Below are 22,376 nucleotides of genomic sequence, written 5' to 3'. Positions count from 1 at the left end.
TCTTTAAAACCTTAGTAGGATTGCGACTTACTATGTAATTTTCACAGTTAATTGCTTCTACACAAAAATTAAGACTAAGTCCTTTAGATTGAAGCATACAATTAGCCATTTCCTTTAAGGTGTGATTCTTCCTTTCAGCTACACCATTTTGTTGTGGAGTATATGGAACAATATGTTGCATTTGAATTCCATGCTCAGTGCAAAAGTTGATGAATTTTTTGTTAACATATTCTCTGCCACTTTTAGATCTTAGCTTAAGAATTTGATGTCCATATTGTTTCTCAACAAAGGCCTTAAAGGCCAAGAACATGTTAAATACTTCACTCTTGAGTTTTAAGAAGTATACCCAAGTGCATCTGGAGAAATCATCAATGAAAGTTAAGAAATATTTGTAGCCAGAGAATGAAACAACTACAAATGGACCACATAAATCACTATGCACAAGCTGTAAAGGGCTTGAGTCGTGCCAAGAGGCACATTTTTCAAAACTATCCCATCGATGTTTTCCAAGTACACATCCAGAACAAACACCATCTCTGCAAGATACCATAGGAAGACCTGTCACCATATTTTTCTTACATAGATTTTGAAGGGAGCAATAGTTTAAGTGACCAAATCACTCATGCCAAAGTTTGCTCACTTCATCATTATGAGCAACAAATACCGAGGGAAGAGTTGATGACCCAAAGTTGTTAAACTTATACAACCTTGTAGAATCATCAGCAATGCCAGTAGCTAAAATCTGTCTAGGATCTCTTAGGTCCTTAATTACAACATCATGAGGTGAAAATTCAACGGTTTTACCTTCACCTAAATGAGTTATCTGATATACAGATAGAAGGTTGCAGGATAAGATAGGAACACATAATACATCATTAAATTGACCATTGTCTAGATGAATAGTTCCAGTCCCTACAACACTAAGAGATCTATCATCACCAACATATATATTTTTTGTGTTACAATCATTTAAAGAAGAAAACATGGCTTTGTTTTTGGCCATGTGATAAGAAGCTCCAGAATCAATGAGCCACTCATGAGAATGAGAAGAAGAAGATACATTTAGTGCATAACCAGATCGAGATGCTTGACAACCACATGCAAAAAGTGCTATTCCTGAAGGTGAAGTTGAAGTTGAAGAGTGCTCCAAATGGATGTTATGCTTCTTCATTGCTGCTTCCAAGGCTTCCATCTTCTTAAAGCATTTGGATTCTAAGTGGCCATCTCGATTACAAAAGTTGCAATGTCTATCAATGTTCTTCCATTTGTTTTTATTTGCCTTATCATTTTGTTGAATTGATTTTTCATTTTGAGACTGAAAGTGCTTAGGACCCTTGGTTGGTTTAGGTCCTTAGGACCATTCTTTTTAGGATGCTACTTCTTAGGATTCTTTGAACTTGGTCACTGCTGAGCGGTTAAGGTTTTCTTAGAAGAGTTTCCAAGATTAAGAAGACCAAGATCTAAGAGTTTTTCTTGTTCTCTTATTAAAGAATCACAAAAGGCATCAAAAGAGGGGGACTTGTAGCCTTGTCCTTGAGAAATAAAGGCTTCTCTAGTAGAATGGAAGGTGGAAACAAACACAGAGTAGGTTGGTTCCAACTTAGTAAGAATGGAATAGATAAGGCTACCATTTTTTTTCTTGACCTTAACACCTTCCAAGAGAAGTCTAAGGGTCTTGAACTTGGACAAAAAATCTTCAATGGAAGAAAAATTATTGGGGTCCAACATAAGCAACTCATTGTCGAATTGATGAGCTTTATTTTCATTTTTAATTCCAAAAACTTTATTTGAGTTGTTTCATTGCTTCATCAGGGGTATCAAGTTTTGCGATATGGAATCTAAGATCTGGAGAGATAGACATCCCTATCAACCCACGTGCTTGATCTTGCCTATTTTCTCATTTGGCTTGCTTATCTTCATCTTTAGGTTTAGACTCTTGTCCTGAGGCTATTCTATAAAGACTTTTACTTCTAAGTAAATCTGCCATGTAAGACACCCATTGGAAGTAGTTGGTGCTATCAAGAATAACTTGGCATGGACTTTCCATTTTAACAAAAACTGAAGCTATAGATGCTGAAACTAAGTGTTCCAATGGAAAGATCTCGAAAAATTAGGCCAATTAAAAAAAAACGGCTCTGAAAACGGCTTTCGGATGAAGAAGTTATGGCTTTTTGAAAAAAAATTGTTGAAGATGTCGACAAAGTACGTGAATGTGTGGAAGTGAATGATAATGTTATATTTAAAAAAAAAAAAAACCCTCTTTCCAAACTTAATCTAATTAACGCACTTTATTTTTAAATTATGTGACCCACTTTTATAAATAAGTGAAAGTCACTTTTACAATGGTACTTTATGAGCTACCCACTAAATTGTAACTTAAATAAAAGATAAAGAAACTTTAGAATTATAAGTGACTCACTTTTTATAATGGGCAAGAACACTTTTACATAAAGTAACTTTAAAACATAAGTTACATATGCTTTTTGAAAAAGTTAACTAAAAAAAAGAAAGACTTGAACCCAAGACCTCTATTCTCATAAAGTAACTTTGGACCAAGTGAGCTAGTTTAAAAGGTTAGTAATTTTTGGAAAAAATGAAATGTTTTTTTTTTTGTTTAAGTCACTAAAACTTTGGAGTGTTTGCTTGCTTGAGAAAACCCTTTTTGCCTACAAAACAAAAAACCACACAACCCAAAACGGACATGCAAAAAATACCAAACCTTACAGCTTGAAGTTAGATTTCGCCGGAAACTTAATATTCTCCTCAATGTTTCTGATTTTCCGAGATCACACTAAGGTGTGGCGGAAAAGAGCATACGCATGAGAAAAATCCTTCCTTTCTGTTTTTGATTTCCCAGATCGCACAGAATTGCAAGGCAAAGAGCATACGCAGAAATGAAAGATATGGATCCGGTAATAAAAAATAGAGAGATAAATAAATTGAAATAAACAGAGAGATAAATAAATAAAACTGCAAATAAAGACTATATACCTCCAGATCTTAAAAATGGCGTAGCTAGGGCTACCGGAAACCTTTTCATGTAAAACGAAAGGGGTTCCTCACTGGAACAGATGCTCCTAACACAATAGAGCAGTCCTCTCGGCCCGAAAGCGGTCAGAAACAATAGATCTAGGAAACGACAGTCGGATGCAGTTGTACCGGCTTCGGATTTGGATCACCAATGGATGCGGCCCTCAAATAGCTCTGATACCATGTAGGAATTTATAGGGTAAGTTCCTTAGATAGAATACCAAAGGACATTGTTCACAAACAGATCACAGATCAATACACCAGTATTTTTGACGAGGTTAAAACCCTCAATGAGGGAAACAGTCCACGGCCTGAGCCAATGCGACCACTTCAAACAATTTATTAATGTAAAGGAAAGAAAATTTACGTAAGCTTCTCTCATGAACGGTCACCTTACAAATGACCCTCCATACTCTTTAAATAGAGATCATGGACCAATCGGGTGTTAAGCCACGGATCAAGTGTCAGTAATACCGAGGAGAGAATGAACCGTCAGATCACTTCATGTCTAGAACATATCGTGACCGTCGGATTGTAAGTTACAAAAGTACATAGTAAAGAAACACACTTTACCTAACTCTACACTAAACCAAGTTATACTTAACTACTTCCTATGTGTCGGAATATCCTAACACCACATTCTGAGTGTATGAATGTGAAGGAGGGAGCAATCGTCGAGGCGTGAGTTACCTGCTTGACCTGATTTTTCCACCCCTATTGTGTGTTTTTTACTTCTTGATTATCCTTTGTATTTCTGCATATAGCACATGGGTTAGATTTTTCTTTTTGTGATTGCAACAATTATTGCCCCTGGAGATGAGTCAGTGTATCGCCCATCAGGGTTGGGACATGCAACGGTTCCTTTTGATGTAATGGAGCATCATGTGCTCAGGATCGGGTGATGGCCTTATGAGGATGGTAAAGCTCATGCTAGGCTTTTGCCCACATGCTAATTTTATGCCCTGGCCATCTTTTGCATTTTGATTTTCTTTCTTTTGTCTTGTTGTGGCCAGGATATGCTTTTTCTTTTCTTTTAGATGCATCAACCTCTAGGACAAAGTTTTCCAGCCCTACTAGAGAAATGTGAACATATGGGTCCCAGATTTGAGAGAATCAATGACAAGTTAGACTCGAAAAATGGAGGTGAGATATAGGGCCTGTAATGTTGCATGGAAGTTTAGTATAGGGGGAATGGAACATGCTATCTCAATTACGGTTTTCCAAGTAGTGCCCCTCCTATAACCCTAAGGCCTTAAGGGAGGTCCCACTAGACTAGAGCTAAAGATTAACCCCCCCAGTAAGGTGAGAGAACAAAATTGCAATCAAGGTTTGTCAATCTTCCAGGTCACCCCATTATCCATACTGAATGCCCAAAACAGACAAGTATAAGCACCTGATTGCAAAATGGTCAAAGTACCTTTTGGATAGTAGCCCACCTTCATCCAAGTGCAAATGTTGGATGGTGAGAGGCACATGGCTTATCATTGTCAAATAGTGGTTGGGAGGGTCTGCTGGTTGGCTAGCTGTCAAATGTAGGAGAAAATTTTCTCCTATGGGGGTTACCCATTTTGGTGGGTAACATGTTTATTGTAAAATTTAACAGTTTATTGGCTTGAAACATTTTCTACTCCAGCCACCTTTGAAAGCAGATTTAAGTGTTATTAAACAAATATTGAAGAATAGATAATTTTTAAAATCTAAATTTCCATTCAAGTACAGGCTTTTCACTTACAGGTTGTCTTCCTGAAGATTATCTTGGTGTTGATGACTTAGCCCCAATGTTACCGGATCTGCAGGGGTCAAGAGAAAGAAACACAGATCCGGATCCGGCTCTGCCTAGATCCGTGTATGATCCGCCAAGGTGGTGTTTTAGCATCAAACGGAACCTTGCCCTGTGTTTAGGAGACGATTTCACTGGTTTGATGGCAGATTCGGTGGTTTTGGAGACGGAATGGGCGTTGACAACGAACTGCGAGAGGTTGCTTGGTCACGAGACATTGCATGGTTGGGGCGGCAACACTTCGCAAGACATAGTGTGGTCGGGGTGTCAGCAGCACGTCACACTGCCAGCAGCACAATGGTCGCTTGATCGGGGCCGTGAGCAGTATAACAACGATGATGCCAGCTGGAGGGTCCATAGGAATTGGCGGCAAAGTTGTTTTATTACGTTTTTTTTAATTTATATTAATATTTGTGCATGCGATTTTAATTAGTCTTTTATTTTATTCAATATATAGTATTATTAATGTTTCATACAACAAGTTGTTTTATTATGTTGTTTTTAATTTATATTAATATTTGTGCATGCAATTTTAATTAATTTTTTATTATATTCAATATATAGTATTATTAATATTTCATTTACAATAATTTATAATGTTAATTATAAATCAAATATAATACTAAATATTAACATTATTATTTAACATAATATTAAATATTAATATATTTAATCTATATTTATAATATTAATTTATATTATAATTTAATTTTTTAAATATTATTAATATTTAATTTATAGTTTTATATATTAATTAATTAATGTTTAATTTTAGATTAAAAAACATATATTGCTACTTGTGTATGGTTTTAATTTATATCTAATTATAAAGACCCATCATGACATGAGTAGAGTGAAGGAACAAATATCAATAAAGATCCAAAATCTCCTTTGTGGTAGGATGTGGAAATTCTTGGCAAAAATGTTGGGGGTGGTTCATACAAATGAGGATGTAGTGAATGCAATAGCATTCCAAATGGCTCATACGCTAGGGTGAAGGCCCATCTCACTGGGCAAACTAAAATAGGTGTGTTGCTATGCACCTACTTTATATTATCATATTAGTAGAGTGACCACTCATGAAGCACTCATTTTTGTATGAGGCAACATGCATCATTTCAGTGTTTAGATTCATAAATTATCGAACTATGTTTTTTAAAATATAAAAAATATTATTATATTTTTTTGTACTTGCCGTATCCTCACCGTATCCGGATCCTGGCTTTTCAAAAAACCAACAGATCCGTATCCTGATAACTTAGCTTAGCCCCCATTTCAGTTGCAGTATGTGTTTAAATTTCTTTAGAGAAGTCTGACATTGTAGCTTCCTTGCATCTGTCATTCTGACATGTATTCAGTGTTTCATCAATTGCACATAGCTTATTTTCATTACTTGTTCCAATTTTTTGTTGGTTTGGTATCCTTCTAATTTCAGTTATACAGTGCTTTCATGGTTTCATGAACTAAATAGAAAGATTTAAGGATTTTCACATGAATAGTTCTGGTGCCAAGGAACAAATAGATACCATGGTATCAAGTGCTAGCCTTGGCACATCCTAGGTTCTAAGGATTTTCACATTAATTGTTGTAAGCATCATGAATTATCAAGGTATAGAGCCTAAATGATGATTTATATTGGATGTATTAGATAGGCCAACATTTATATATCTTTGGCTAAATGGGGATGACTTTTAATGATTAAGGAGCTTCCTATTTGTTCAAGATTAATGTGGATTCTTTGATGTTTATCTCAACAGGATTATTACTGCCGCTAGTGCTGCCGACAAGCAAAGATCAAAAAGGATATCTACATCAATTTTTAATCAAGTGGTACAGGAAGCTGTAGCTTTAAGCAGCCACCAATGAGCAGAGGTGGCAAAGAGGTCGGGTTCATTACTGTACCCAGGTTGGTTTTACATCTTACTGACTGCAAAATCATTAATTCCCATGGTTCTTGAAACAAATGATTTATTTTTTTCCTCTATATATTTTATTATAATAATCCTACAACTTTGTTACGAATAATATAAAAGTAGCCTATATCTCTGATTTTTTTCCAAGAATCACACAGTTGAGAAGGAAACTGATTTGCAGCCGCAAAGAATTCATAACAATTGCAACGTGGCCATGGATGATTTTTGTGGATGCAATATTGGATGAAAATACAAATTTATTTAATTGGGTTCTTTATGTTTGTCTTACCCCCAGAACTGGAGAATGAGCAGACTCGTTTTTTTACAGTAACAATTTGGGTTAATGTCAGAAGCAATGTTGCTTTACATTTGATTACATTTAATTCTGCATGTCGTTTCGGGTCGTCAAGTCCATTGGGACTTCTATCTATTCTCAGTGTTGTCTACATGTTTTACTTCTCCACATACACAGACCATCGAAGTCATCAGGAAATGCAGTTGGTTTGTTGACCTTGACCATCAGGCTTTTGAACTTGGGTCATCATCACCAACAAGTGCTCCAAATTGCCACTAGAACACAAACCAGTGAATGTTATATAAATGGCAGGGCTCAAGGAGAACATGGGGGTGGGCTTGGTTCCATAATATGCACACACCAATCTTAATCCCTAAATGCCATAATTTCAACCCCTACCTTCAAGTGCCCCCATTGGCTACCTCAAGTTACTCGATCAACCCATGGGAATGGAACTAAGCCAAGGTATCAAGTGAAGTCCATGAGATTTGAACCTTGACCAAGGGTTTAAAGTGTTAGTTTTTGAAGTGTCGGATGTGTTCTAGCCACGAGATTTGGTGGAGGCTAGAATACATGTATTCTCCAATACCCAAAAATTGTTTCTGGAAATTCCACCTAGAGACGACTTAATTAGATTTATTAGTCAGTTTTTAATATTTCCTAAGTCTAAACTTAGGAAATATGATTAATTAATCAGAATTAATTAAGTCATGGTGAGAATGTTCTAGAAAAGTACATGGATCGATTTATAGTTAATCCTAGACATCGATTAAGATTTAGTCGTGGCCGTTGAAGTCTCAATGGAGGATTATAAGAAGAATTCGATGGGGCTTGGAGAAGACACACCAAATCAGTTGAGCATTCAATTTTGTTGGAAAATCGATCTCCAGAGTAGTGGCATTCAATTGCTGGAGGTGATTCAGTGAGATCGACGCTGTGAGAGAGGGACAGAGATAGTGAGGCCGAAGGAAGTTTTTCCAGTTCCAACGAGTACATTGTAGAGTGTTAGTTATTGCCACAGAGAGTTTAACAAAGCCCTCTGGGGGAGATTTCCATTTCGCTGGGGAGAAGTCGAGACTCAGTGCTAGAAGCTGGATAGAGGTTCTAGAGGTCGGGAGAATCAGTTTCCCAGACAACAGCTGACGAGACAGTGAGAGGTGATGCAGTTCCGAGCTAGAGGGACGTAATGACTGCATAGGCTGACGCAGAGACTGCACAGAGGTATCAAGGGACGGCTCAATTTCAAGTTGAGGGCAGTGTCGGATCACCCGTGGAGTGAGGAATTTTCCTCACTAGTTATTTTTGCCAGTTTTCCTCTGTTTGGATTGCTAGTTTAAGCATCCATAGATTGTACTCAGATTTTCACTACTGCATAATATTAAAACCCTCAGCTGCTGCACCGGTTTTCCCGAGTTGGGTTTTTCTGGGGACTTAGTCCAAAAATAATGGTGTATTTTGTGTGTGTGCATCTATTTCTTCCAGTGTTTTTATTTCTTTCGCAGTATTTGTTTTGTCAAGGTTGCAGTCGATATTTGTCGTAGCACACAAAAAATAATTTGTTTAATTAAATTAACAAATAGAAGAAATAACATCAGTTGTTGCAATAGGATTCGGGATTAGCCAAATTTTCACATGGTATCAGAACACAGATTGTAATCCGGAGAGCTTAGTAGCAGTAGGGAAGAAGAATTTCGTAGCTCTGCATAAGTCGCAGTTCAAAACCCTCAGAGGAGACACAGTTTCTTGGTCATGAGGGTCAATTTGTTGAGGAAAAATCGATTTCTCTAAGAGAGCGACAGAGAAATTGGGTTTCTCCAATTCGAGGATTACCATAGGCAGAATGAGCAGCCAGTATTTTCCTTGCAGAGTAGATTTCTAGCTGGACACAGTATTTGCAGCAGTTTCTAGTGCAAAATAGCATCAAGAGGAAGAAAGAGCACACACTGAGGGAAATTTTCCTCAAGAGACTTCTAGCTTCAGAAGTTCAATTTTCCCTTGCAGATCAACAGTCTTTGTGAGCAGAAGGGAAGAGGAGATTTTCGACATTGTTGAGATGGCCACTGCTAGACTTCGTGATCAGGACAGGTTGGATGGTGCTTCCAACTATGTCATCTAGAAGGCAAGGATATCCTTCCTTCTGGATGAATATGGCTTGAAGCCATTCATAGATGCAGTGGTAGCTATCCCCACGAATGCAGATCAACTAAAGGAATACCGAGAGGAGATGGCGAGGGCAAAGAGGTTGATTCTTGACGGTGTTCGAGATCACATTGTATCACAAGGAAGAAGCTAGACTGAATTTCATGACATCAAGGAAATAAATTGATCAAGCAGCTGAAGGACCCATGAAGAAGAAGCTGCTGATGAAAAGGAGTGTCCCTTGTTAAGAGGGAGTTGTGACAGTTTCCTGATCAAGAGAAAGCTTGGATTGGGTCATCCCTGACTAAGAAGGAGTGACAGTTCTGTATTTCTATTTCATGTGTCATGCACTAGACCAGGATTAACAGCCATAAGTCTTAATGAAGGCCATGAAGAGAAATGTAGACACATGATGGATGTATCCTCCCTAATTGAGAGGGAGAGATAGACACATGATGGATGTATCCTCCCTAATTGAAAGGGAGAGATAGACACAACATTCTTGCCTTCATTTGGGAATAAAGAATGGAGGATTGGGTAATCATCTGGCATCCAATGCTCTTTGAGGATGTGTAGGGCATCCAAGATAAGAGTAGGCAAGAGGAAAGATATTCTTTGAGGGTTGGGAACCCAAGATAAGAATAGTCCTAGAAGGTCATACTCAGTGAACAATCAAGTGGGTATGTACCTTGAGAGACAATGATGAAGGTGTCTATAATCATTGGTCTAGCCAACATTGTGCTCTGATCTAATGAGAGATAGAGTTGCCAGTCAAGGTCTTGCTATGGAATTTATGTTGGTTACTATGATGCTATACAGATGGGATTACCAATCCGATTCTTCTTATGAGAAATTCTTCGGATTGAGAATGACAAAGTACCATTATGAATACCTCCCTAGATAAGAGGGAGTGTTGAAGAAAGGGTAACTAGGCTCGGTCTTCATAAGGACATTGTAATTATGATTTTTGGAAACAAGAAAATGAATTTATTATTATGCTTGCTTCATGGGTTTCATGAGCAAGAATTTTTATGTATAGGCTCCCATTGAGAGCCTTAGGATTTATCTTTAAAGTGTTTATTTGGGGTAGCATCAGATGTGCTCTGGGCATGAAAATTGGTGGAGAGGCTAAAGCATGTGAGATCTCCAAGACCCAGAAATGGTTTGGCCAGATTCTAATCGGTTTGGAAGATATTAAAATAATTAATATTTTTAATGGAGTTCCTAAGTCTAAACTTAGGAAAAATAAAATATTGATGGGTATTATATAAAACTGGGTTAGAAGGTTCCAAAGGATAAGGATCAAGGCAAATCTAATCTTAGCCGTTGATTAGAGATTTAATCTCGGCCGTTGAAGGACCAACAGAAAAAGTATAGGAGGAGGCTTGAGAGTTAGTTGGAGAATACACTAGAGTGATCAGTCATTTGATTTGCTAGAGCGGGGTTGCTAAGCAAAGACGAATCAGTGATCATCAACGAGGGGCAGTTAGTACTAGGCAGAGAGAAAGAGATAGTGCCGAGAGACCAGCGTAGAAGCAAAGAGCGAGAAGCAGCAGCCAGAGCAAGCCACGTAGAGTCTAGCAGAGGCCAGAGGGCCTCTGTCATCCACGCAGAGGGCAGCAGGTGTGACGCAGAGGGTCCCAGAGGTTGCGCAGTGCCTCAGAGGTTTGACGCAGAGTAGCAGGAGGTTGACACAGTGCTTCAGAGTTGTTGGAGAGGGTTTTGTGGGATAGGTTTTCTGAATGCTTGTTTCCGAATAGAGAGGTATTACTGTCGGTTGGTTTTCTCTGTCGAGTGAGCCAGTTTGGCACCCAATTGTACTCAAGGAAATACTGCATAATAATAAACCCTCAGAATAGCTGCACCGGTTTTCCCGCATTAGGTTTTTTCTGGGATATTTGTCCAAAAATAACGGTGTCACTTGTGTGTTTGTTTTCTTTCAGCTATTGATCTGTAGATGTTGAGACTGTATTGTGTTTATTTCGTTATTTATATGTTTTAAATAATTTGTTTGAAATTAACAAGTAGAAGAAATAAACCAAAAGAATACATATTACATTTCTAACTAATAGACTTAGAAATTTCAACATGGTATCAAAGCGTGGTTGTAGATCACAGGAGAGCTGAAGGCATCAGCTAAGTAGAGCATTTGTAGCAGAATCAGCTCTCCCGAGTGACAGAAGTTGATCCTTGCAGAAAGCGACAGCAGAAGGGTTGACGCAAAGGGACTGCATCATCAGTCTGGGCTAGAGAGAGGCCAGCGCAGAGGCTGAGGAGGGCAGAAAGAGGCTCACGCAGAACTACACATAGACCAGGAGGGTAGACGCAGTTGGCTGAGGGAGTTGTTTTGCCAATGCCGGGATTGCACAGAGCCTAGAGGCGCAGTCCTTTAGTTGCTGGGGCATAGGAAGTTGTGGGCAATTTGTGGGAGTGAAGCTGGTGGGGTACTGTGGGCAGAACAGTACCTAACAGGGAAAAACCAAGGTAGAGGGAGTTGCTACCGAGGCAGATTTCTAGCCAAGGAATCCTGATCATTGTTTTAAGAAACGGCCGTTTCGAAACCGAAACGGCCGGGTTGATCCGAGCCAATACCTTTTTCTATGACCCGGCCTTTGGAACGGTTCGACTGGCCGAGTTAGCCATGACTCGGCCGAGTCATTCAATGACTCAATGACTCGGCCGAGTCATGGCTGACTCGGCCAACTCGGCCGTTTCCGTTATGACTCGGCCAACTCGGCCGTTTCCGTTATGACTCGGCCGAGTCACAAAAAAACGCCCAGCATCATGTCAAACTGCGATTTAATAAAATTTTAATGGATTTTAAAATTGTTTTTTGGTTGGTTTGGACTCCAAGCAGTTATAAATTTTCATGGTAATGTTAAATTCTTAAAGTAAAAGTGACATTCTCCTTAATCTTCGTTTTCATCCTTTTACTTAAATTTTTAACATTACCATGAAATGACTCAGGATGTTTGAGAGTGGTTTCGGCCTCATTGGATTTCATATGGAGAAAGTAGAATTTTAGATTTCATTCAAAATCCAGCAGACTTATCAGTTTTTCAGGGTTTCAGGATTGGAGGATTGCAATGTTTCCATTGAATTTTTTCATGTATTAGGGTATGGATTCTGGAACTCGTATTTAATCAAGAGCACCAATCCCTCTATGTACCTTGATGTTAGTGACATTGGTTGTCGAACTCCTCTGGGATTCGCTCCCAAACCAAGAGCTTCTCAAAATGTCGCTCCCGCTCCCCTTTTCGCTCTCGCTCCCCACTTTCGCTCCTGCTCCCAAGTAACACTGAGCCAGATGATGTTGGCAACTCTAGTAGTAGCCATTAGTACTGGTCACAGAGTTTTGTTGTAGAGGCCATTTATAGCCTCCTTGGTTATGTGTTTTTGTTTTGATCTCTATATCATCATCGTGTATGTATTGGACAATGTACTGGGTGACATTTTGATATAATGGATATATTCATGAGCCTACTTTGATCATATGTTGTCTTCTATCTATATTCTAATGCTGTGTGTTTGGAAATATGAATGAAAATCTTTAAAATTATGTGTTTTTATAAAAAATAAATATTTAATGTATTTTTTACAAGGACCGAGTCATTGAAATCGAGCCGGCCGAGTCGATACCGAGTCGGAGTCGGAGTCGGAGTCAACCCTCGGCCGAGTCGGAGTCGGAGTCGGAGTTTTAAAACATTGATCCTGATTAGTGTTGCAAGTGCACAAAAGATTGGAGAGGTGCAACTTGACGATTGGCAGGAGGATTTCCAGAAGGGAAATCGAGACTCAGAGGGAGTCCAACAAAAATCTTCCAAGCGGGAAGTAGAGAGACTCAACAGGAGTCGAAGAGAGAACTTTCAGAGGGAAGTAGAGAGACTTGGAGGAGTCGACAGAAGAGCAGAGAGATGGCCATGAATGGGTTGAGGGATCAGAACAGGCTGGATAGGGCATCCAACTTTGTGGTCTGGAAGGCTAGGATCTTGTCCATTCTAGATAGACATCACATCAAGGCCTTTGCCTTGAGAACAATGGCAATCCGAGTTGACCCGACTGAGAATGAAAAGTACGAGGAGGCAATGGCCAAGGCGAAATGTATCATCCTTGATGGGGTCAAGGATCATGTGGTCCAACATATTGCTCAGAAGGAGATGACAAAAGGAAATGTGGGACGCCTTGAAGACGTTGTACCAGAATACTTCCATGCAGAGGAAGATGTTACTTGAGAATCAGCTGCAGTCATACCAGATGCAGAAGGGGGAGCAGATAGATCACTTCCTCGGTCGGTTGAAGGAGATCTGGGACCAATTGACTTCCATAGGGGCCACGCCGGATCAGGAGTTGATGGTGAGGACCGCACTAAACGCAGTCTTTGAGGAGTGGGAGACATTTGTCTGAGCATACTGGGCAGGGCGAATCTTCCAAATTGGGAAGAATTTTGAGCGGCTCTTCGCAAGAAGAAATCATATGGCTGAGCAAGACGGGAAGTAGCAGCAAAGGAGTCTGAATCAAGAAGGAAGAGGAAGAGGATGCAGCTTTGGCATCTATGGGAAAGCAGGGGAAGAGGAAGAAAAAGGACCTCTCCAAGGACAAATGCTTCAACTATGGGGAACTGGTTCATTATGCGAACCAGTGTCCGAAGAAGAAGAGTAAAGGAAAGGCATCTGACTCTAGGGCAGTGCCAGCGAAGGCGGAAAAGGAGGTAGAGGAGGATGACGATTGTGCCATGAGTGCTCATGTACCTCTAAAGAAGAGGTGGGGAGACATCGAGCTATAGTCAGGAGGACTACAGGCGATGAGGGGCAGGATCCTTGAGGTACCCAAACTCTTGGACCATACCTTGCTACAGGAGCCCCGAAGTGAGAGTAGTCGGACTGGTAGATATGGGTAGAGACGGATGTGGATGAAGCGGCAGAGGGTGCTACAATGTAGGTGTCCCCAGGCAGCACAAGGCTGCAACAGTGCGAGAGGCACGGAGAGTGTTGCAACAGTGCAGGATGGCACAGAGAGGTTGGCAACGGTGCGAGATGCAGGGAGTTGTTGCAGCAGCGCAGAGGTTAGTAGAGGGAGCACTTGTTAGCAGCAGAGAAAGATTCAGCATTGAGAGTGTTTCTAGCCTGACAGGGATGTCAGAAGTTGGGAGGATCAGTTACTTGTCATTAACTGAGTTGCAGTGCAGTAGCAGTTGGCAGTAGCATGATGCAGCATGATGAGAGGGGGTTGCAGTGCAGATGCAGTGTTGGGAGGATGGACCAACAGCAGCACAGATGCAGAGGGAGTTGCCATACGGATGCAACAGTGGCAATCGCAGGGCCATGGGTAGCAGCACATGATGCAACAATGCAGACGATGTTGGGCGGGGAGGCCTAGCATCAGCACAAGTACCGGTGCCAGATAATCAGAGTAATGCTCAGTGAGGAGTATTTACTAGAGCACAGTCCTCGCTAAGAGGGAGTGTTGATTTGGGGTAGCATCGAATGTGCTCTAGCAATGAAAATTGGTGGAGAGGCTAAAGCACATGAGATCTCCAAGACCCGGAAATGGTTTGGGTAGATTCTAACCAGTTTGGGAGATATTAAAATAATTAATATTTTTAATGGAGTTCCTAAGTCTAAACTTAAGAAAAATAAAATATTAATGGGTATTAATATAAAACTGGGTTAGAAGGTTCCAAAGGATAAGGATCAAGCCAAATCTAATCTTAGCCGTTGATTAGAGATTTAATCTCGGCCGTTGAAGGACCAACAGAAAAAGTATAAGAGGAGGCTTGAGGGTCAGTTGGAGAATACCCCAGAGCGATCAGTCATTCGATTTGCTAGAGCGGGGTTGCTAAGCAAAGACAAATCAATGATCAGCAGCGAGGATCAGTGAGTACAAGGTAAAGAGGCAGAGATAGTGTTGAGAGACCAGCGCAGAGGTAGAGAGCGAGAAGCAGTAGCCAGAGCAGGCCACGTAGAGTCCAGCAGAGATAGCGCAAAGGCTAGAGGGCCTGCATCATCCACGCAGAGGGTAGCAGGAGTGACGCAGAGGTTTCCATAGGCTACGCAGTGCCTCAGAGGGCTGATGCAGAGGGTTTTGAGGCTGATGCAGAGCAGGAGGAGGCTAAGGCAATGCTTCAGAGTTGCTAGAGAGGGTTTTGTGGGACAAGTTTTCTGAATAGAGAGGTATAACTGCCGGTTGTTTTTCTCTGTCGGATGAGCCAGTTTGGCACCCAGTTGTACTCAAGTAAATACTGCATAATAATAAACCCTCAGAATAGCTGCACTGGTTTTCCCGCATTGGGTTTTTTCGAGGATGTTTGTCCAAAAATAGTGGTGTCGCTTGTGTGTTTGTTTTCTTTCAACTGTTGATCTATAGATGTTGAGACTATATTGTGTTTATTTCATTATTTATATGTTTTAAATAACTTGTTCGAAATTAACAAGTAGAAGAAATAAACCAGAAGAATACAGATTAAATTTCTAACGAATAGAGTTAGAAATTTCAACATAAAGGTCAAAGAGTCAATGTCATGAAGAACCCTTCTTAGGCATGTATCAAATGTATGAGTCATAAACAATGTCAAGAAGCCCTCCAAATGATAAGCACAATCCTCTTCGTCATGCCGGCCTGCAAAATCAAATTAAAAGTAGTCATAAGGAGACACATTGGTTCACTCTGTCATGTCGGCTCAAATATGGAGAACAAACCACTATATATACCCAGCTAGGGTCTGCTCTAAAGAAGAGAAGTAGAACTCGAATTCTCTATGATTTTTGGATGGGTATAGGTCTAAGATCTTTGCATATACACCTCTGAAATTTCAGATGGAAAAAACAGTGAGACACTTTCGGATGGGTACCACAGAGGGACAGTCTCGGCATAGTTGTGACAAGGAAGATCTCAGTGCAAGGAGAACACAGTCACAGTCTCAGTGAAGATCTTAGTGCAGGAAGAAAACACAGTCATAGTCTTGGTGATGAAGATGATCTCAGAGATCCCACAGTAGCACACACAGTCTCGGCATAATTATGATGAAAAGATCTCATAGTGACACACTCTATCTCAACATACTTCAAGGTGTAGTCATGATCCTAGCATAGTTATGGTCTCGATCTTGATGGAGACATAGTCACAAGGTTATGATCTCAGTGAAGGTACAACTATGGTGAGACAGTCATGATCTCAGTGGATCTAGGTGCAGCTCTCATTCATATATATACATATCTCAATATGGAGATCTCATTGATGAAGACCTTGGTGAAGGTGCAGTAATGAAGATCTCAGTGGTGCCATAGTGATGGCCTCAGTGGTGCAGCAAAGATGATGATCTCAGCAGTGACAAAGAAGAGGATTGGTGTCTTGGTCTTGGAGTGGCTAAATAGGTCAAGGGTCATGGTCTTGGTATTCGTTAATTGGAATCTCTATAAGAAGAATTTTGTGCGGGTTTTCCTCTCAAAGAGTGAGAGGTTTTGGCCCTGGCAAAAAGCCAACATCTTGTGTTCTTGTCTTTTTGTTTTGGTAGCTATTTGATGAACTAATAAGACACACTAATATTAAAGATTGTGCTAATAAGAAAAATTAAAAACACCTCACAAATAGTTATCATGACTATAAGAATCTCATTTACCTTGATTTCCCTAGATTCTTCAACAGCGTTGTGCCTCCTCAACCCCTCTTTCTTGCAAGTCACCCCAATCTTCACCCCCTGGTAAGAACTTGATAGGAGAATTTCTCACTTAGGATAGGGAATTCTGTTGTTTATAACTCTGAGTGGTGTCGAATACTTCGTCACCTTTATTCATGACCATTCCAGGAAAACCTGGATCTACTTTTTGAAAACCAAGGATGAGGTCTTCAATCGTTTCAGGGAGTTTAAGGCTCTCATGGAGAATACGACAGGAAAGAAGATCAAGGTGTTTTGCTCAGATAATGGTGGAGAGTATATAGGTAAAGACTTCACAGATTTTTGTGTGAAGGAAGGCATCAAAAGAGAGTGGACAACTCCATATAATCCACAACATAATGGGGTAGCGGAGCAGAAAAACGTAACCATAGTTGGGGCTGCAAAAACAATGTTATATGACCAGAATTTGCTCAGGTTTCTATGGGCATATACATGTAACACAGTAGTGTATATCCAGAACAGGACTCCTCATAGAGCATTGGGGAAGAAAACGCCAGAAGGGGTCTTCACTGGGAAGAAGCTCGAGGTTAGTCACTTCAAAATCTTTGGCAGTATTGCTTATTGCCACGCGCCAAATGAGAAGCGCACCAAATTGGATCAGGCTGCAAAGAAGGAATTTCTCGTTGGGTATAGAGAGACCTCCAAGGCATATAGGATCTACATTCCTAGCAGTAGGAAGATTGTAGTGAGACGGGATGTAAAATTCATGGAAGATTGAGCTTTCAAGAGATCTCGTGAGATGCCTGCAGGTGATCAAAATCAGCCAGCTGAAGCTCCATTGATCCAGTAGCAGGGGCAGCCAGTGGGACAGTCACAAGGATCTAGTACTAGCATTTCCTCAAGAGCTGGGAATCCAGTGATATCTCAATAGACAGAGCAACAGAGGCAGGATGAGGAGGAGCCAGTTGAACCTCCCACAACTAGTGGTCGAGCTAGCAGAGAGGTTCGTTAGACATTGAGAGATGCAGAGGAGTTTATTGGCACGCCTAACACGAACAAGAGAGAACACAGACAGCCTAACAGATATCAAGCATCGGTAGCTCAAGTTGCAAAATCTTCCAACTTTCAAGAATTCACACAACATTAGGTGTGGGTAGATGCCATGGTAGAAGAATACAACTCTATCATGAAGAACGATGTTTTGGAGGTAGTGCCAAGGCCTGAAGACAGGTCAGTTGTAGGTTCTCGATGGATCTACAAGATCAAGTATGTTGCAGATGGCAATGTGGAGAAGTACAAGGCTAGGTTCGTGGCAAAGGGGTATGCACAAAAAGAAGGGATAGATTATGAGGAGACCTTTGCCCCAGTTGCCAGATACACTTCTATTCGATCAGTTATATCCCTAGCAGCTCAGATGGGATGGCAGATTCACCAAATGGATGTCAAGACAACATTCTTGAACGGGGTGATAGAGGAAGAGGTGTACATAGAATAGCCAGAGGGATTCAAGACTCATGAGAGGTGCACTCATGTGTGCAAACTGAAGAAAGCTCTGTACAGGCTCCCAGGGCATGGTATGGTCAGATTGACAGCTACTTGCAGTAGATGGGATTTGTCAAGAGTGACGCAGATCCTAACCTTTACTATTTGATGGTAGAAGGTGAGCCACTCATCCTAGTATTGTATGTGGATGATCTCTTCTTGACAGGATCATCAAGGCTCATAGGGGACTGCAAGAGTAACCTGGCAACAAAGTTTGATATGAAGGATTTGGGGTTGATGCACTATTTTCTAGGATTGGAAGTTGTTGATTTTCGGTAGCATCGGATGTACTCTAACCATGAAAATTGGTGGAAAGGCTAAGACACATGAGATCTCCAAGACCCAGAAATCGTTTGGAGAAATGATGAAGAGATATTAAAATAATTAATAATTTTAATGGGGCTCCTAAGTCTAAACTTAGGAAAATTAAAATATTAATGTGTATTAAAATAAAATGGGTGAGAAAGTTCTAAGAGACAAAGGTCAAGCCAAATCTAATCTTAGCCGTTGATTAGGGACTTAATCTCAGTCGTTGAATCGTCAACATGAAAAGTATAAGAGAAGGCTTGAGGGTCAGTTGGAGATACACCAAATTGGCCAGTCAATTCAATTTTTTGGGGCAGGGTTTGCTGAGAAATCGAGTTAGTGATATGTTGCAACGAGGGGCAGTTTGGCAGAAGGCTGAGAATACATAGTAGAGAGGCAGAGAAAGTGTCGGAGAGACAGCGCAGAGGCTTAGAGGGCCAGCGCAAAGGACACAGGAGGTCGAGAAGGCTAGCAGAGGCTAGCAGAGCTGACGCTGGCCTGAAGGAGCTACGCGGTGGTGTTTCTGTGGGGCAGACTAAGAACTGAGAGGCAAACGCAGAGCCATAGAGGGTGACGCAGTTTCGGAAGTTAGCTTGGAGCAACTTTCATTGTCCAGCTAAGGAACAATCGAAGTCACTGTGGGGCCAATCATCTGGTTGCTGAATTAGCCGGAATATCTGTCTCCGGAGCAAGGTGCTTTTGCCAAGGAAAATCTCTAAAGGGTGAGCCATTTTTGGCACCCTAGTTGTATTCAGAAAATTGCATAATAATAAAACCCTCATATCTGTTACACTGGTTTTCCCGCATTGGGTTTTTCCAGGGACGATTGTCTAAAAATAATGGTGTCCCTTGTGTTGTCTCAGTTTATTTCAGTTGTTGATATGTATATTTGTGAAGGTTGCTATTGTGTTTATTTCGATGTTTATATGATTAAATAACTTGTTAATGTAAAGAACAAATAGGAGATAATAAACCAGAAATAGCATTAGGGATTTCTGATGTGTTAAATTCAGAAATTTTCACATGGTATCGGAGCGATTGCAGATCACAGGGGGACTGAAGGTGCCAGCAGGAGAAATCTGAAAATTTGCAGCAGAAGCAGCTGTCCCGAGAGACAGCGTTGTCCTAGAGCTGAAGCAGCAAGAAGAGAGGTGATGCAGTGCTTAGAGGGTGACGCGGAGGCTCATGCAGAGCCTGCGTTAGCATTTCAAGCCAGTAGAGGGGCCAGTGCAGAGGCAAAGAGGGGCAGTTCAGGCCTACCCAATGCCCGGTCATCTTTCTCAACCCAGAAGGATCGACGCTGTGGCCAGGAGGAGCAGATTCAGCCCAAGTTGTGATTGCGCAGAGCCTAAAGGGCTCAAATTCTTCAGTTGGCAGAGCTAAGGGAGTTGTGCAGATTGTGATTTGAGGAGCTGGTGGGATGTTTTTTTGTTTATACAGAACAGTGTCTAAGGAGACGAAACCAAGGTAGAGGGAAGCACTACCTCGACGGATTTCTAGCCAAGAAATCCAAATCTGAGTTTCAGCGGCAAAGGGGGATTGGAGAGGAGTGATTCGATAGTTGGCAGATTTCCAGGAGGGAAGTCGAGACTCAGAGGGAGTCTAGAAGAAGAGCAGAGATGGCAGTGAACGGATTGAGGGATCAGGACAGATTGGACGGGGCTTCCAATTTTGTCATCTGGAAGGCCAGGATCCTGGCAATCCTGGATAAACATCGCATCAAGGACTATGCCTTGAAAATCGTAGCTATCCCGATTGACCTAGCTGCTAATGAGAAGTATGAGTAGGCCGAGGCGAAGGCAAAATGCATGATCCTAGACGAGGTCAAAGATCATGTCATACCACATATTGCTGAGAAGAACACAGCAAGGGAGATGTGGGAGGCCCTGACCACCTTATACCAAGGCTCTTCCGTGCAGCGGAAGATGCTGTTGGAGAATCAGCTGAGGTCATATCAGATGCAGAAAGGAGAGGAGATAGATCACTTCCTCCTCAAGTTGCAAGGAATTCGCGACCAGCTTACTTCTGTGGGGTCTACACCAGATCCAGAGTTTATGGTCAAGACTGCTCTGAATGCAATCTCTGAGGACTGGGAGATGTTTTTCCAAAGCATCTTGGGCAGAGCAACCCTCCCTAGTTGGGAGGAGATGTGGGCAGCTCTTCGACAAGAAGAGATCAGGAGGTTGACCAAGGCGGGGAGTAGTGGTAAGGGAGTTCGAGTCAAGAAAGAGGAGGAGGATGCGGCTCTAGCATCTGCGAGACAGCAAGGGGTTCAGAAGAGGAAGAAGAAGGACATCTCCAAGGTCAAGTGCTTCAACTGTGGGGAGCTGGGACATTATTCATCTCAGTGCCCCAGGAAGAAAGGCAAGGGAGAAGCTTCCGATTCAAAGGCAACTCCAGCTAAGGTGGAGAAAGAGGTCGAGACTAATGACGATTGTGCCATGAGTGCTCATGCACCTCTAGAGAAGAGGTGGGGAGACATCAAGTTGTAGTCAGGAGGACTACATACCAGGGGCAAGATGTTATGAAACCAGCTCAAGAAAAGATAGAAAAGATAGATCAACGCCTTAGAATTCAGCCTCTTCGAGGGGGCAACCTCCTTTACATTACATAAATGAACAATTCTTGGATGATTCAAATGACAAAACCTCCTTTCTATATATAGGAGTCTAAGGAGTCACAATATAATCCAGCCGACCTAACAATAATAATATAAAGCCACAAAAATAACAATAGAGGGATTCTATGGGGCACAGAAATAACAATATGGGGGTAATAGGGGCACAACAATATAAATAAGGGGTATAACTACAATAGTAATGGGGTAATCACTAGTATTATAGGGACCCAACATGCCCCTCTCCTTCAAAAAAGTGTTGTCCTCAACGCTTGAGTAGTTCTGGATACTTCTGCATAAAATTCTCATCCTCCCATGTGGAATCTTCAGCGGATAAGTTCTTCCACTTGATAAGATACTCTGAAATTGATCGATTTCGTAGCTGTCGAGTTCTTGTTTCTGTGACTGCTTCCGGTTCCAATATAATTTTTCCTTCCTCGTCAAGTTCTGGCAATATTGTTTGAACTGGGAGCTTGTCGCCTATAACCTTCTTTAAACATGAAACATGGAAAACTGGGTGCAATCGAGAAGCTGCAGGAAGCTCCAATTTGTATGCCATAGTACCAATCTTTTGCAAACCTTGTACGGACCATAATACTTTGGTGATAATTTATTATCCTTCTTAGCTTGCTTTAGGGACATTTGCTTATATGGTTGTAGCCGTAGGAATACCCAATCACCTACATCAAAACTTCTTTCACTGCGATGTTGATCTGCCTGTTGTTTCATTCTATTTTGTGCCAACACGAGGTTATCCTTTAAGAGTTGGAGGACTTGTTGTTGATGTTCGATGTGATGTTCCACTGCCTGAACCTTAGAATTTTCTCTTAAATATGATGTGATGGATGGTGGTTGATACCCATAAAGTGCCATAAATGGGGTCATTTTTGTTGCTGTATGGAAGGAAGTGTTATACCACCATTCAGCCAGAGGCAACCATTTGACCCATTGTGTCTGTTTATCAGATACAAAGCAACGAAGATATCCTTCCAAACATTTGTTTACTATCTCAGTTTGCCCATCAGATTGAGGATGATAAGATGAGCTATGAGCTAACTGAGTACCAAGACAAGAAAATAATTCTGTCCAAAAATTTCCAGTGAAAATGGGATCTCTGTCACTTACAATAATCTTTGGGTTTC

At 41.1% G+C, this 22,376-nt stretch overlaps 1 protein-coding gene across 1 annotated transcript in view; it reads left to right on the top strand.

Moving 5' to 3' along the window:
• EMB2738 (GTP-binding family protein) overlaps nt 1–22,376 on the top strand; it is a 463,941-nt gene that overhangs the window by 429,392 nt on the left and 12,173 nt on the right. Inside the window, 3 exon segments of the mRNA XM_089439172.1 lie at nt 6,568–6,653; nt 6,656–6,685; nt 6,688–6,716. Of these exon segments, the coding sequence (XP_089295298.1) occupies nt 6,568–6,653; nt 6,656–6,685; nt 6,688–6,716 (145 nt within the window).

This window comes from Pinus tabuliformis, chromosome 9, assembly GCF_031772625.1.
Source record: "Pinus tabuliformis cultivar Carrire ecotype Pingquan chromosome 9, CPIR1, whole genome shotgun sequence".
Lineage (NCBI taxonomy): Eukaryota > Viridiplantae > Streptophyta > Pinopsida > Pinales > Pinaceae > Pinus > Pinus tabuliformis.
This window is presented reverse-complemented; position numbering and strand designations above follow the sequence as displayed.